This window comes from Mytilus californianus, unplaced genomic scaffold, assembly GCF_021869535.1.
Source record: "Mytilus californianus isolate M0D057914Y unplaced genomic scaffold, xbMytCali1.0.p SCAF_5, whole genome shotgun sequence".
NCBI lineage: Eukaryota > Metazoa > Mollusca > Bivalvia > Mytilida > Mytilidae > Mytilus > Mytilus californianus.
The window spans coordinates 68,321,174-68,338,315 of record NW_026262701.1 but is presented as its reverse complement, the minus strand read 5'-3'; the positions used below and the strand labels follow the sequence as shown (position 1 = coordinate 68,338,315).

Sequence of the window (17,142 nt, the reverse complement as noted above, 5' to 3'; positions counted from 1 at the left end):
ATTTTTTTCTCTATTCTTTAAATCTTCGCACCCCATTATTCTCTAGTTTCTAATTTTTGGGCATATTTTACTCTATTCTTTTTTTTTTTTTTTTTAGCCCTTTATTTTTTCTGTAGATTTGGCCCATTATTCTCTATTTTGTAAACAATAAGGTTAGTCAGTATTACAAGTATGCGTGCCTAAAACAGTATCGCAACTACGACGAATTGAAGCATAAGCAGTCGCGGATCCAGGGGTGTTTTCCGGGGGTTGGAACCCCCCATTTTGGTGGCGGGCAATGCTTTTGAATAGGGACATATGGTTGGAACCCCCCCCCCCTTTTATCCTGGGTTGGAACCCCCTTTTAAAAATGGCTGGATCCGCCCTTGATAAGTGAAAGCATTATAAGCACTGCGGTCAAAAAGCATGATGAGTATGATCAAGCTTCATGCATGAGCACTACATGCTAAACACGTTTCAGACATGAAAACAAAGACACGGCCTTCAACAATGAGCAAAACCCATATCGCATAGTCAGTTATAAAAGGTTCGCAATGACAAATGCAAAACAATTTAAACGAGAAAAATAACGGCCTGTTTTATATGACAAAATGATGAACGAAAAAAAAATATGATATATATACAGCAACATTTAAGTATATATATAGTTCACATTTGCGGTTATTTTCATCTTGGGAAAAATCTATGGAACATTCACCAGAGAGAAGACGCGTTTAAAACTAGTAGCAACTGTTTTTTACTATTTTTTTTTATTTGAAATGCACATTTGTACCCTGAATAAACTTTGTAGCCTTTGCTAAATTGAGTTATCTTCCCTTGTCTGGATTTCACAATATTGCAATGCAGAGTTTTCCAAATTGGAACTCTAGAATGATCTATGCAGTGTCAGTGTAAAGTGGCATATATATAGAGAACTTTTCATATTATCAAACTATTTGCATACTTTATTCGCACTAAAAAAACAGTGAGTTGATTCTAAACCATTCCTGGAACACAAAGTCAAAGGTAAAATATAAATTAACTGTCATTTATATATATTACATTTAAAAAAAAACTTCGATAAGTATATGTTAATATTTTTAGAGATAAAACCTCACCATAGACTTAGAGAAAGCGACAAATACACCAAGGGCAAGGAAGGAATAAAAAAAACTTGACGAAGGACAGACGAGGTGTCGGGTCCTTTCGGCCCTTAACTCGTTCGTCCGAAGACACATTTGGTTTCCGGACTATAACTTGAGTTAAAGTAAATGGATCTCTAAGAAATTTAACCAGAAGGTTCAATACTACAAAAGGAAGGCTGGGATTGATTTTGGGGGTTATGGTACCAACAGTTTAGGAATTGGGGGTCAAAAAGGGGCCAAAAACAAGCATGTTTGTAGTTTCCGGACAATAACTTGTGTGTTAGTGTATAGATCTCTCAGAAATTGTACCACAAGATTCCATATCACAAAGGGAAGGTTGGGATTGAGTTTAAGGGTAATTGCCCCAATGGTTCAGGAATTAGGGGCAAAAAAGGGCCAAAAACAAGCATTTTTCTAGTTTCCAGACAATAACTTATGCTTAAGTGTATGGATCTCTCTAAAATTGTACTACAAGGTTCCATACCACAAAGGAAAGGCTGGGATTAGTTTGGGGGTAATTACTCCTGTCTCCAAGGGGGAGGGGGTTCAGAAAGTTTGGAGGGATTTTTTTTTTCCAATTTTTTTGGGGGGTTTATATTTTTTATTATTCAAAATTTTTGAAATTTCAAATGATTGCACAGTATTGCACAATAGCAAGAAATCTTCAATTGCACAGTATTGCGCAATAGCACAGTATTGGGCAATAGCAAGAAATCTTCAATTGCACAGTATTGCACAATAGCTAGAAATCTTCAATTGCACAGTATTGCGCGATAGTAAGAAATCTTCAATTGCACAGTAATGCACAATAGCACAGTATTGCACAATAGCACAGTATTGAGCAATAGCACAGTATTGCGCAACAGTAAGAAATCTTCAATTGCACAGTAATGCACAATAGCACAGTATTGCGCAATAGCACAGTATTGAGCAATAGCACAGTATTGCGCAACAGCAAGAAATCTTCAATTGCACAGTATTGCGCAATAGTAAAAAATCTTCAATTGCACAGTAATGCACAATAGCACAGTATTACACAATAGCACAGTATTGAGCAATAGCACAGTATTGCGCAACAGCTAGAAATCTTCAATTGCACAGTATTGCGCAATAGTAAGAAATCTTCAATTGCACAGTAATGCACAATAGCACAGTATTGCACAATAGCACAGTATTGAGCAATAGCACAGTATTGCGCAACAGCAAGAAATCTTCAATTGCACAGTATTGGGCAATAGCAAGAAATCTTCAATTGCACAATAGCAAGAAATCTTCAATTAAACAGTATTGCGCAATAGCAAGAAATCTTCAATTGCACAGTATTGCGCAATAGCAAGAAATCTTCAATTGAAATAAATACAAATCTTTTAACCTATTTCATTGGGATTAATTTAAAGTCTTTTGGTGGTTCTAACCTTGTATTACTTTTTTGGATATTGGGCCCTACCGTAAATTGGGAAATATTGGCGTCGGGATATTTTGGCGTTTTTCTCTCGAAAGGCATGTCTTTTATTTTGGTGTGTGTAATTTTGGTGCTTTGTCCAATTGATATGTTTAATTTTAGAACAACAGTAGTGAGCAAGCTCATTCATATTTGCCTTTATTTACCCTTTATTGACAAAATATCATTGAATTTCTCAAACTAGAAACACGACAAAGTGAATTTAAGGAAGGAATCGGATACGGATGCAATTGCAAATAATTCTGTATATCGAGTTTCAAAGCTGAAAGAAAATATGACATAAAATCTTAAATATGAAAATCACTTTTTAAATAGATTATTTATTTTTTACAAATATCATATGAAATAAATTTTAATTATCTCTATTGCAGTACAATTTAATCGTTTGCCGATCAAGGATTTAAATTTTAATCCTTATCCCTCTGGCAGTACATGTTAATTAATAGAAGATAAAGGATTACAAGGAGTTTTGATATTCTAATTACCAATAACGGCGTCTAATCAGCAATAGCCTGGCATATTTATAACATGTGTGAATGCAAATTCATATTGTGTTTTCTTAACAATTTCAGAAAATTGGCAATAAAGTAAAATTTGTATAGTGTTGTTGTCAAAGTATACCAGGTATTTATTTGCAGATTTGGCTATGTATAGAATTGTAGGAAATATACGGAAGATATAATAACATAAAATATTTCCCCCAACAATTAGCATTACACATTGTCGTACCGGTATGCGATTTTGACGTTTCAATTTTTAGTGTTTGCTTTATTTTCATGTGTTTAATTTTGGCACTTTCATTGGAGGCACCAAATAAACCAAAATAAAACTACAACCAAAATAACCCAATTTACGGTATTTTTTAATTGGTCTACATTGAGGTCAAAAGGGTCCAAAATTAAACTTTGTTTGATTTCATCAAAAACTGAATTATTGCGGCTGTATGATGTGCCGAATCTTATTGTGCATTTAGATTTTTTATTTTGGGCCCTGTTTTCAAATTACTAGTAGTCAATATTAAGGTTTGAAGGGTCTAAAATTAAACTTTGTTTGATTTCAACTAAAATTAAATTTTTTGGTGTTTTTTTTTATATGCTGAATCTAACCATGTTGTTAGATTTTGGATATCAGACCATTCTAGGTAAATTAAATGTCCCATTTCAAATTTTTAAGATCTTTGACCACATTTATTTTGTGTCAGAAACCTATATTATGTCAAAAATTTGATCACAATTCAAATTCAGACAGTATCAAGCTTTAATATTGTGTCCAAACTTGCCCCAACTGTTCAGAGTTAGACCTCTGCGGTCGTTTCTGGCTGCGCTCAGCGAAGTATTTTATTTAATTCTAAATAAAAAATGAAAAACGATAATAGAGGACACTGACTAACTACTATAATATATTAAAATATAAAAGTTTTTTTTATACCCCCCCCCTAACCCCACTTTTCAATCCACTCCTACTAAGCCACTGATTTTATGTTCTTTATTTCAATACAATAATGCAATTCAAATTACACGAGAAAAAAACTGTATGCACGATTAAAGGATTATACAACAAACTATAACATAATTTCCAATGAATTAATTAAAGAGGTGAACATGTTTATGTCTGGTATTTGACGGACTGTAATAAACAGCAAGACCAAAATGAAAAAAAAATGTGAACAGACGTGCAAACAACAGTCCGCAGAAAACTTCAGACAGAAGCAACACAAATTCACAGTTCACCCCAAAAAATTATATTTCCCATGGGCATAGCGGGAAATATAAATTTTCGAGGGTGAACAAATCTTCATAATTCCCACAGTTTATATGGGAAATTAGTGCTTAGAATTACACTTACTTTCTTTGACTTCCCCAAAATAAAATATATTCATAATACATGCAATATCTAAGTTCATACTCTTGATTTTATAATTACATGGCATAAATAGACTACATCAATAATTTTTTTGTCAATCATTAATTATACATAACATGATATGTTTTCCTTTTGTTTTGAATCAACACCTGAAATCAACATGACATTGACACAGATTTCACTGAGTAAAAACGGTTGTAAAACACTATATAAACAGTGTGTACCGTCGCAGTGAGGAAGACACAATATTAATATGATTTGCTCTATGAAATGTGATAGTCTCCATATCAAATATAAATTTAGCTGTCTATATCTATGATTTGATAATTGTGACATCATAAGGAATGAAGGTTTTTAGCAAAATTAGGTTATTTGGATAAATTAACATAGAGCACAAGATAATGTTTTGCAAGTGAATAACTATTAAACTCGGGACTCTGAATAAATTTTCTGTGCCAATATCTTTTTGAGCAATTAGGCAGGCGAGTTGGTTTTCTATTATCATGATTATGTGTAATCATCTCTTACAGCTTTCAACCAAGACCTTTGAAACTTCACAGACAAATTGCACACATATTGAAGTTGTACACCTACTGCTATTGAATTGTTTGAGGAATAAAAATAAAAAGTTCCAAAATTTCCAGACTTGGGAGCTTTGTCATTTTTTTCATGAAAAACTTCACAAGAAGGTACTAATTTTGTGAAATCAATTCCACCTCCTGTCTTCAACTAAGACCTGTGATACTTCATAGACAGATTGTACACACATTGAAGTTATGCATCTCAAGTCTGATCCATTTTACTGAATTTATAGTTTATAGCGGTAAATCCCATTAAAAGGTTATATTAATAACAAAAATACAATGTTTTATTAAATTACATAGATTCAATATTTTATTATGGAAATCAGAGACAGTTTGAAAAACATTTGTATTTAGGGAGAATTTTAAGCCCTTAAGCATCCTGTCTCTGTTTTATATCACTATCATAAAGAAAATCAGATTTGTGCTGTTGTCAATCTGTGCCACAGTACTAGACATATTATTTTAGCATGTTTTCAATTTCTTTTCAGTAGAGGAGCTTATTTTTAATTCACTAACAACTTCAGTTTCAGGAGACCTACAAGATAGAATTTTGAGTGGACACAACAAAACTCAGCTTGGAATATATTCAGAAATGGAGGTCTGCCTCTATCATGCTGATAAATGTCATTTTGACATTGTCACAAGAGACATAGAAAAAGCTAAGATTATACCAAGGAATTATGTTAAGAGGCTAGCAATGTGTGTGTGCTCATGTAGGAAAAACAGTAAGTGAACTTTAAAAAAAATTAAGGTGTATATATATGAGATAGTCCTGTAATATAAGTCTTGATTATGGAATCCAATTGTTTGCATTCTAAGTCTTTTATCCATTTTTGCATTTTTGCATTTTTTTATGCCAGTGGAATCTTACAAATTGCAATGCTATCAATAAACAACAGCAAAGATAAATAGAAGCAAAAAAGAAAAATGTAAAAAAAAGTCCATATGAAAAGGTAAAGGTTATACAGCTAGAAGGTGTTGATTGATTGACCCAGCTATGCATTAAGAGTTACCGAATTCAAGAGGACAATACACAAAGGTGACAAATTAAAAGCAACAAGGCAGATATATAGACAACAAAAGACATATACAAACTCAGTATTTAAAACTAAAGCTTGGGCAATTACCGAAATATAAGCATATTTCTGTTTCATGTTCAACACTTGTCTCAATTATGCTCTGTGTTCAAAGTGGGCAAAGTCACAATGGTTAAAGAACATGAAGCACTGAGGGAAAATATGTCTTAAGGTCCATTTTGGGTACACTCACTTCATCATTTCCAGTTGCTGGAATGTCCAGTAATACGCCAGTAATATTACTGAAGAAAAATAACCAAACGAGTTAAGTGCTTTAATTTGTTGTTCTTTAGCAATGAATAAAAGAACACTTGCATTACAGATTTGTTTAGAATTTGTTTAATATAAAGCATATCACAATATTTATTAATTTTGTAAAAATTATTAATGATGACAGCTGTCAGTTTTAATTTAAAAAAATTTGCTATGATAAATTGTTTTGTAATATTTCCAAATTCAATGAAATTTATTTATAAAATTGTTAATTTAAAGTAGATGGCAGTCTTCATATAAATTTTGGCAGAAGGTTGCCAATTGTTGATTTTTTTTTTTTATTTTGATTCCTAGTATTTATGCTTTTATTTAATCTCCTTGTTTTTTATCCCCTACAAATTCATCAAGATATTCAGCCTATTTACTTACAATATCATTCACTATTGTTTTATTGGGTCCCTTCTTAGCATGATTGTTCAATATATATGTTATACTAATAATTAGATTTTTACATTACCTTTAGGATAACAGGCTTAAAAGGGTTTTTTGATGTGTCATTTTGTTCTAATAAAATGTGATTATTTGTGCTTCATGTTAAAACGAATTTGACAATTATATTTCAATTTTTTTTATAGAATTTAAGATAACAGATGAAGTCAGACAATTAGATTTGCAAGAAATGGCAATTTTCTTGGGAAACTGTATAAAGACTGAGAAATGGCCAGTGTCACTTGTTACATTACTCAAGCCATTGTTACTTGATTTGAGACTACAGCAATATAGTCAAAGTATGCTTGTTTGGACTTTATATAATGCTATTAAATGCCAAACGTATAGCCTATTAGATTCTTTAATAAAAAAGAAAGAACCTGGTGTAGTTTCTAGAAAACCTGAACAGAAAATGACTCCTGTGCAATATAATCATATGATAAATAAAAAGTGGAAAAACAGTTTGCACAAAATAGAATTCATAGTTCCAATGTTTGCTGGAAACACTAAGGTACTACAGAATGATGAGCGATTTCAAAACTTGCAGTTAAAGCACAAAGATATAGTGGTGAAAATAGACAATAAAGCTAACAGTGAGTTCATGGATAAAAATCTGAAAAAGACAAAAGTCAAACTTGGAGGGAAGGTAAAAGATGAAATCCATGAAATGGCAAACCATCTACATAGAATTGGGGAAGATATTCAGAGAATGCTAGATAAAAAGCGTTCAGTAAGTAATCTTTTTTTGAATCTATGAGTTTGTTGTAGATTACATTGAGTTTTTTAATAGCATTTGTGTTGGTCAGAGTTTGATTGCTTACCCTTCTTTATATTGCCTTATCAGAGCCTCCTTTGCAAACTATCATCTGATAAACAGCATACATAACAAGCCTAGTGCAGCCGTAAACAATAAGTATTGGCTGTGTTCATTTAGTTAATACAATATTAGCATATCTGCTTCAAGTCCAAAACTTTTACTTGTTCAACAATTAGAGTACATCATACAGGAATTAAACTAAGATTATATGAACAAGTATATAAATTCATTTGCATTATTTGACAACCCGGCATATCAAGGTATCCACTTCATGGACTCTACCGAAAGGATTCACACAGGCGCTGGTTCACAAGACGGAGTTTAAGTATATAAATGGTTTAGATTTATATATATAAACATAATTTTGAAGTTTATTTTACTAGGACAATTATCAAAAGAAGAAAATGGCTAGACTGCAAAGAAGGATTGATTATGATTCTAATATTGATGAGGCCTTCATTAATACAGACGAATCATGTATGTATTCATATTACCAACTTTTTATTATGGTTTGTAACGAATAATGACATGAGTTGGATGTTATAGCTTTAAGATATATAACACCTGTTTTAAACAATTTCAAAACATTGAGAACTTATACAGATATTGTTCTGAATGTACTAGATGTACAGATTTTTTTATACGACCGCAAAATTTTTGACCGCAAAATTTTTGTGGTCATATAATGTTATGACATTGTCAACTTGTCAGCATCGTCCAAAGACATCTGGATTCCAGACAATAACATGAGTTTAAATAAATGAATCTCTATGAAATTGTAACACAAGGTTCCATACCACAAAAACAAGGTTGGGATTGATTTTGTGGGTTATTGTCTTAACTGTTTAGGAGTTGGGGGCCAAAAGGGGACCAGAAACAAGCATATTTCTTGTTTCAGGACAATAACTTGTATATAGGTGTAATTGGCCATTACCCTCATAATCAATCCCAACCTTCCTTTCAGTGTATAGATCTCTATGAAATTTTACAACAAGGGTCCATACCTCAAAAAGAAGGTTGGGATTGATTATGAGGGAAATTGCTTATTTCTTGACCAATTTCAATGGGGATTTATTCAAAATCTTGAATTCTTGGTGTTCTTTAATATGCTGAATCTAACCGTGTATTTAAAAGATTATGGATTTTGGGCCACATTTTTAAATTGGTCTGTATTGAGATCCAAAGGGTCCAAAATTAAACTTTATTTGATTTCATCACAAAGGGAATTTTTGGGGTTCATTGATGCCGAATCTAACTGTGTATTTAGATTAATGTTTGGACCCCATTTTTAAATTGGTCCAAATTGGGGTCCAAAATTAAAGTTAGTTTGATTTCAACAAAAAATGAATTCTTGGGGTTCTTTGATATACTGAATCTAACCTTTTTTTTACATTTTGGATTTTGGGCTCCATTATTAAATTGGTCCACATTAAGATGTGAAGGGTCCAAAATTAATCCAAGTTTGATTTCAACAAAAATTAAATTCTTGTTGTTCTTTGATATGCTGAATCTAAACATGTATTTAGATTTTTGATTTTGATCCATAATAGGTTAATGTCCAATTTCTTAGACCACATTCATTCTGTGTCAGAAACCTATGCTGTGTCAAATATTTAAGCAGAATTCAAATTCAGAGCTATATCAAGCTTGAATGTTGTGTCCATACTTGCCCAACTGTTATGATTTCAACCTTTGCGGTTGTATCAAGCTGCACCATGCAGAGCATTTTATTTTAGCTTGGGGTTGTAAACATCTATAAATATATTCTTGGGCATTATAACCATGATAACTAAAATCTTTTCAAGGTCAGGTAAAGTATATTAAAAAAAAGTTATATTCCTTTCAAAACATACAATTTGATCAAATAATGATGAAATAAAACTATATATTTTATCATAGACCTGGCTGAAATGTTCCCATGACTAATGATGATAAATGGAAAACCTGTAAAATAGAAATTGAAAAATCAGGATCTTTAAATTGAAGGAAATTTTTGGTCATGATGTTTCTTTGTAAATCATTTGGATGCTAGTTCGAGATAAAGATAAAGCAATGCTTTTAATTTTAGTGCAATACAAACAAGAAATGACAGATTTATACAAGAGAAGATGTGAAGCAAACAGAATTGGGTATGTTCTTAAATGATTTCAGGTCTTGACCTTTTTACCATTGACAAATGCATACATGTTCATAGCGAAAAAAAGGTGTACTGTTTTAAAAGTTTTTAATGATGGTTAGACTTTCCATCAGTCATAAAGAATATAAAACTGTTCAAGTTAAAGTCATATGATCCTTCAAATTTAACAAAAAGATGAATGTGTTGTATATACTTAAATGGCTAAGTTTTACTTTAAAACATGTGCACAAAGACTTTCTTTTAAAGCAAATCATTTATTTTATTGAAAATCTTCAGAAATATACTGCTGTTGAATTATTTTTCTATACTCTAACTCACGGACATCTTTTCTGTATGCAGTGACCTAAACTATGACACATTTTTAGTTAGGAATTGGAATTTGCTCACACAAGTGCAAAGGGATAAGGGAACGACCATTTAACTTCAAAGAGGGGGGGGGGGGGGGGTTATGGTTTTTTCCTAAAAAAATATTTTGATCCCCAATTTGATGAAAAAAAATATTGTGGTCAAGCAGATGACAAAAAAAAAAATATTCTGAATCCAGATTTTCCCCGTACCTTATAGTGTTAAAATTTTGAAAAAAAAAATAATTTGATTGATAGCGTCGAAAAACTAAACTCAGACAAAAAACCATAACCCCCCCCCCCCCCCCCCCCCCCCCTTTTTGAAGTTAAATGGTTGCTCCCTAAGACCTTGATGAAAGAAAAAGTAAACAAATATGGAAGGAATATAATATTAACTGATTCTAACAGAGATCTTTAATATACACCAAACCATTTAACAAACTTTATGAATTTTTATCATTTAGTTAAAAATCATATGTTTTTAAAAGCAATAAATTCATTTTACAGTTCAAGAAATGCTAAGTATACTATGCTGAAATAGTAGGCAGCCTGACTTAACTATTTTGTAGCATTTTAGCTTTGAGTATATTGTACATTAAAAAATTGAAAAGGTTGCAATATACGTAACAATTTATGATTTCAGATTTTCAAATTCAAGAACATCATCTTAGATTTTCCTCTCAGCCTGCTCTGATTTTTAGGTGGCCAGCCAATTTCACTTTACTTTAAAATTGAATACAATAAAGATACTATTTTGACAGCATTCCTTCACTTTAATGGTGTACACAAAATTTGCTCTTTGTGAGAATTGCAAGTATCTAACTTTGCTGATAATTTCAGGAACAAATCAAGAACACCAGGAGCATCACTAAAGGATGGTCACTGTATGAATTGTCTTGATAAATTTGTTACACTGAAAAATCCAGATGTCTGCAAATATCATTCAGGATTCATAGGTAAATACATATTAGATAGTTATATTGAGATCAAGTTTGAATCAATGGTTTGGATCATGAAATGATATTATCACAAATTCACAATCATTTTGTTCAGTTTTTATACGCCCGTTTACGGAACGTATTATGGTATACCGTTGTCCGTCTGTCCATCCGTCCGTCTGTCTGTCCGTCTGTCCGTCTGTCTGTCCGTTGTCAACATGTCGGACATTAACTCAAAAACACTGTAACCAATTTGCATAAAACTTTGGTGAATTGTTTATAAAATTTAGATTTTACGTTTCCGAGTTAAGGGGTTTTATTCATTAAAAACAGGGGGATTTTCCAGTTTTCGGACAATAAGTCAGAAATGCTTTCACCAACTTGCAAGAAATTGTGGTGAATAGTTTATATTTATTGACATGAGCTTCCTTTCGATTTTTATAAATTTTAGATTTTACTTTTCAGGGTTTTATTCATAAAAAAAGGGGGGATTTTCCAGTTTTCGGACAAAAACTCCAAAATGCTTTCCTCAATTCTTATGAAACTTTGGTGAATTGTTTGTATGTATTGATGTAAGCTCCCTTTTGAATTTTATAAATTTTACATATTACATTTCTGAGTTATGGGGGTTTATTCATTAAAAAAAGGGGTGATTTTCCAGTTTTCGGACAATAACTCAAAAATGCTGTCACCAATTCTCATGAAACTTTGGTGAATTGTTTATATCTGTTGATGTAAGCTGCTTTTTCATTTTCATAAATTTCTAATATGACATTGAGAATAAATTGAACTTTATTTGGTTATAGTCTGACAACAGGTTTACTAAGTATTGCAAAACAGCAAGAAATCTTTAATTGAATATAAATTCAATTCATATAACCAATTTCAAGATCTTTGACTACATTTATTCAGAAACCTATAATATGTCAAATATTTAATTACAATCCAAATTCAGACCTGAATCAAGCTTGAATATTGTGTCCATTTTTGCCCCAACTGTTCAGGGTTGGACCTCTGCGGGCGTATCTAGCTGCGCTCAGCGAAGCAGTTTATTAGTACATTCTATATACATGTATTTATAATTTTTATAGACCTATTTCACAATTTTATCTCTTCAATTATTAATGTGTGCTGCAAATATCATTTTAATGCCCCCGCCCTAGCGGAAGGTGCATAAAGTTTTACCCTTGTCCGTCTGTATGTCCGTCGGTATGTCGCGAAATTGGTTTCTGTTCTCTAACTTTAGTTTGCCTCAACCAGATGTTATGAATCTCATACACAATGCTTATTACCACAAAACACAGACCAAGTTTGAATTTGGTGGTGTTACTTTTACTGTTCTAGAGTTATGCCCCTTTACAAATCGAAAAATTACTGAATTTTTCGTTTCTATTCTTTAACTTAAGTTTGCCTCAACCAAATGTTATGAAACTTATACACAATGCTTATTACCACAAAACTCTGATCAAGTACAAATTTGGGTAGCGTCACTTTTACCGTTCTTGAGTTATGTCCCTTTATAACATTATATGCAAGCAGGGGCATCATCTGTGTCCCGTGGACATTTTTCCCATTTATTTCAATATTCAGATGCAGTTTAATGAGGTGTAAATGCATATAGTGATATCGTCTTCTGTATTTATGGAAGAAATACACAAAGTACTTTTAAATAATAAGTGTCAGGTTCTTGAAATAAAGACTTGATTGATTCATACATTTTAAGCTTGAAAAAATTACAATCAAATAGAAAACAAGACTTTAAACACTGACACACTCCTTTTCTCTTGCAGTTTGGTTGGTTGAAGGTCAGTGCTTACTGAAATTAATACTGTAAAAAGGCTTTGTTTATAATTTAGTCATGTTCTCTGAAAGAGATATTTAAACAGGTTAAGAAACTAAAAAAAAGTAATTACCAAAGATTATGATGCATTTCTTATAGAAATTATTATGAATGGGTAATAGATTACATATTTTTTGTTTGTTTCTGTTGTTGTCCAGTTGCTGATAGATTGACTTTACCTCATTTCTATTATTTTTATATTTATAAAATGAAATATTTACTTATTTTTATCTTTTTTGCTTATATATAGATCTTGAAGGGAACTGGAATTGCTGTGGACTGAAATCACAGTTCAACCAACCAACTCTGAAAGAACACCAAAGTACTGGGTAGGTTGCAACAGAAAATATACAGTTGACCATATTAAACTTTCTATTTAATTGAAGATATATGAAAATGATTAAGTTTCATGATGCTAATATCTGCCTTTCTAAATATACCTTTTTAACTCTGATAACTGGATGAAGGCTTGTAATAGTTTTTGCTGTTACTTGGTATTTGTTGGTATTTGTTGTCAGTCATTCATCTGTTGTCTGTTGAACTTTTCAAGGATTACGACTTCTCTGAAACTACTGATCAACAGCTTGAGGGCAAAATGTTCATAATTTCCAGATCTATCTACAGTTGACCAGTTGTATCATTTCTGCCTATTTTCTTTAAAAGTAGTATATATAGACTGATTCAGCAATAATGTTCAGTTGTACACTATTTTCAAAGATACCAATATGAAAGAAACCGTGAAATTACTGTTTATTGGAGTAATTGCCCTTAAATGAAAATTGTATTTTTGTTTTAAAATGATATGATAAAAATGCCACCTCAAACAGCTGAACCAATTTTAACCAAATATAACATAAATGAATCTTAGTCTTTGAACTACAAAACAACCCAAATGGATGCCATGACTTAAATTTTAAAACGAGATACTGCTTTCGCTTTGTAAGCAACAGCGTAATAAAATTTCCCAGACTCACAGATGTACATATTTATGGCTGTTACAGTTTACCTCCCACACAGAACCACTTTTCTCCTGAATTCCATATATATGCATTATTTTCAATTTTAACAGATATTTCCATTTAGTTGGGAAATTGGTGACAAAATTTAAAAACAGACAGTTGATATGTGCATTCAAAAGAAATGATAAAGTTAAGATACAATTTTCATTTCTTTTTTGAAGAGGCCAAAAAATGGTTGAAATTGGTTTGAAGGTCATTTGGCATGGATGCTTTACAAGTGATTTAGACTTCATAGAGCCTTTTAATCTAGTCTAAAAAGTCACTTTTGTTCTTCATTAATTGAAATAATCTCAATTGTTTCTGTACCTTTTTATATTCAAAGATACAAGCTGTAATAAAATAAAAAAACATTTATTTTTTAGGTGTTCTATTGGCGTGCATAACTGGAGGCATGGTAAAACCCTTAAACAAATGAAGATGAAAAATCCCATGAAGACATATCAGTCTATTAGACAAACAGGCAGAAAGTTTAATATCGAGCAATTAGACTAACATTTTCATACAAGTATAAAGTTTTTTGTGTTTTATAAACATGTTATTAATATTACATCAGTTTTGTTTTTATTTGCATTCAAGACTATTAGAACTTTTTTTATTTTTATATGATATTTATGGTTTATTTATATGAATTAATATTACATCAGTTTTTTACAAGTATGTTTAATGCTTGTTGACAAAAGGCCACTGACACAAAAACTTGTTTTTTCATAATGTAGGTTATAAACAGTTAAGATGTTACTTTGTTGTTTCCTTTGACTGATTACATCCTAATTTTATGAGATACAATTTTCACAATTCAGAGTGAAAATAACTTGTGTTCAGTTCCATTTATACATATGAATTTGCCAAAAAGAGATGTGCTTGTTTAAAATTATGGAAAAGAAGTAAGTTTGGTTAGGTAATGGCCTTTTTAGCCCCAAATTAAAGGTCAATGATTTCTAGATGAAAAATGTTTCAAATTGATCCATAAATTTGTGAGATAGTGAAACGAACCAATTTTTGTAGAGTTTTCTTACAAAGTAATTGTGCTTAGGTTACACTCCATGGTTGAAAATATGGATTTTGTTGTAAATTTACAAAATCTTCAAAATCATCATGTAATCCTAGGGGAAATAGAGTGCAGGGTTTGATAAAATGAATATTCAAGTCAAGTAGTTCATATGTTATAATAAACATAATTTTTGTATAATCTTTTTTGTCGACACATGCACTATTTGTTTCCTGTCTCAAAAGCCTATAAAATTTTGCATGTTTTCATTAAATTTGGTGTTTAATAAATATTTATGCTAATGATGACATCATAGAAACAAAGCTGATAGGTAAAGTTTCAAACAAAAATACCTATTTCCTAACTACCGGTAGCAATTGTTAAAACTATGATACATTGTGATACATTGTTATGACTATAAAATCCTACTTTATCAAGCTAGGTATAATGGCCATATTGAGGTCTTATTGAACATACTCCTTTGAAGTTCCTAATGTTAAATTATCTTTACACTTCAGTTCATTAATGTTAATGATAGTGGTAATGGAATAAAACCACTAATTCATGGCCTCATTTGGTCCAATGTTAAATTCTGCAATTTCCAGCATTTATAGTCATTCTGTCTTAAATTTAGATGAAGTGACCGACATTTCATGTCAAAACAATACCCTAGCTTGGCCTAAAAAATTCTACATGCATAATTGCATATAAGAGCGCACTGGTTCTCTGAAGTTCAGATGTGCAAAAACACCTTGAAAACCTACTGATCTGGACACAGACAAAATATACCTTTCTATTTTAATTTCCTACATTTCCTTTATCATGTAAAGCTTTAAACATCTTCAAAGCCCAACTCAAAATAGTTAACTTTGTTAAATTGTCATCACATGCAAGAAAAATATAATTTATGTATGTACAGAATTATTTTGCTTTTAGTAATATATGTCATTTTGGTAGTTTTTGCTACAAGTAAAATATACAAAACATCCAAGTTTTGTTCACTGTTCAACTGATAGATTGAAAAGGCAAGTATAATAAGGAGATACTGAGAGAAAGTACAAACAGATGATTTATGGTGTTCAAGTTTAAACAGATAATAGTTGAAGATTGATTTTGACTTATTTCCCAAACATTTGTATTATTTTTTCAAGAAATAGAAAATTTTCACATATCTTCCCATTTCATGAAGCAATTCTTTCAAAGACTGCCCTATCCAATCTTCTGAATGTAAAGTTTATTTTTTTTGTTTAAACATTTTTTATTTTTGAAAATAGAAGATTCCATGTTTTGCAATGGGAAGCCCTAGAATTATTCCCCTAAAAAAATGAATGGTATTTAGTTATTTATTGTTTGTAAAAATATAGTCGAATATGTAATGTAGGTGATATAGCATTGACAAAAATTCTGCATTAGTAGAAATGTTTATGTTTTACTCTGAGAAAGCTGAAATATTTATCTTATCAAAATATTGAATAGAAAGTTGACAAAAGTACAACAATAAAAGCAAAAAGACACCTATGTATCAACAGAATAACCTTCAAATTCAACCAAATTTACATCTTTTTGTCAGCTGAAAATTTCTATCAAAGCAAGGATTTGTAAAGAGAGAAATCCTTGATCAAAGTTATTATATATAAAAGGAGATGTGGTATGGTTCCAATTATGTTCATTTGAAATTAAAACATCACCATAGAAATATACAAACCATAAGACAAAGCCTCAGGAACATCACACTCCAAAGAAAAACAACTAGCAATAGGAAAAAAAATCTTTTTCAATTTTTGTAAAGAGTTTCCTGTTTGAAACTGAAATGTACAAAATCAAGAAAATATGCCTGAATAAACATTAAAACTTTCAGTTTCAATAACGATGAAGGTATAGGTAGATCTTTAACCGAGCAACAACAGTATGTTGTTTTAGGTTGTTAAATCTAAAATTGAATCTATCATCGGCTATCAAGTGGATAAAATATATTATAGAACTGTTAAGTAAAGAGGTATATATTCAAACACCAAAAAATGTATGGCTATATGAATACGCCAATGAAACACAATGAAAAAAACTAAACAAAATTACACCTACAGTAGTGTTGTCATCCTTTTTGATATGTTATCTCCATACTACAGTACATTGTGCAACCTTAGATTTTACCTGAATTACTATATTCTTAAATAGCCTGGTTGACCAAGTTGTCTAGGGCCTTGAACTCAGTGGTGCTATTGTACATGTCTGGTTAATGTAACAGCAA

At 31.3% G+C, this 17,142-nt stretch overlaps 1 protein-coding gene across 2 annotated transcripts; it reads left to right on the top strand.

Moving 5' to 3' along the window:
- The first annotated feature begins 808 nt into the window (after nucleotides 1-808).
- LOC127701318 (uncharacterized) lies at nucleotides 809-15,885 on the top strand. 2 transcript variants are annotated; one of them, XM_052205202.1, is made up of 8 exons: nucleotides 809-1,005; nucleotides 5,558-5,758; nucleotides 6,958-7,541; nucleotides 8,012-8,105; nucleotides 9,697-9,757; nucleotides 10,950-11,065; nucleotides 13,138-13,216; nucleotides 14,269-15,885. In XM_052205202.1, exons 2-8 carry the CDS (start codon nucleotides 5,626-5,628, stop codon nucleotides 14,396-14,398), a joined length of 1,197 nt encoding a protein of 398 aa, XP_052061162.1. In that variant the 5' UTR covers nucleotides 809-1,005; nucleotides 5,558-5,625; the 3' UTR covers nucleotides 14,399-15,885. The 2 variants fall into 2 exon arrangements, with proteins under 2 accessions (XP_052061162.1, XP_052061163.1); XM_052205203.1 differs by lacking the exon at nucleotides 809-1,005 and adding an exon at nucleotides 4,979-5,138.
- Nucleotides 15,886-17,142: the final 1,257 nt, after the last annotated feature.

Excerpts from the sequence above, each read along its gene's own strand:
- LOC127701318 (XM_052205202.1), top strand. The coding sequence starts at position 5,626 with ATGGAGGTCTGCCTCTATCATGCTGATAAATGTCATTTTGACATTGTC. Across the intron at positions 11,066-13,137 it reads ATATCATTCAGGATTCATAG|ATCTTGAAGGGAACTGGAAT; the intron begins GTAAATACATAT and ends GCTTATATATAG. Across the intron at positions 13,217-14,268 it reads AAAGAACACCAAAGTACTGG|GTGTTCTATTGGCGTGCATA; the intron begins GTAGGTTGCAAC and ends TTTATTTTTTAG.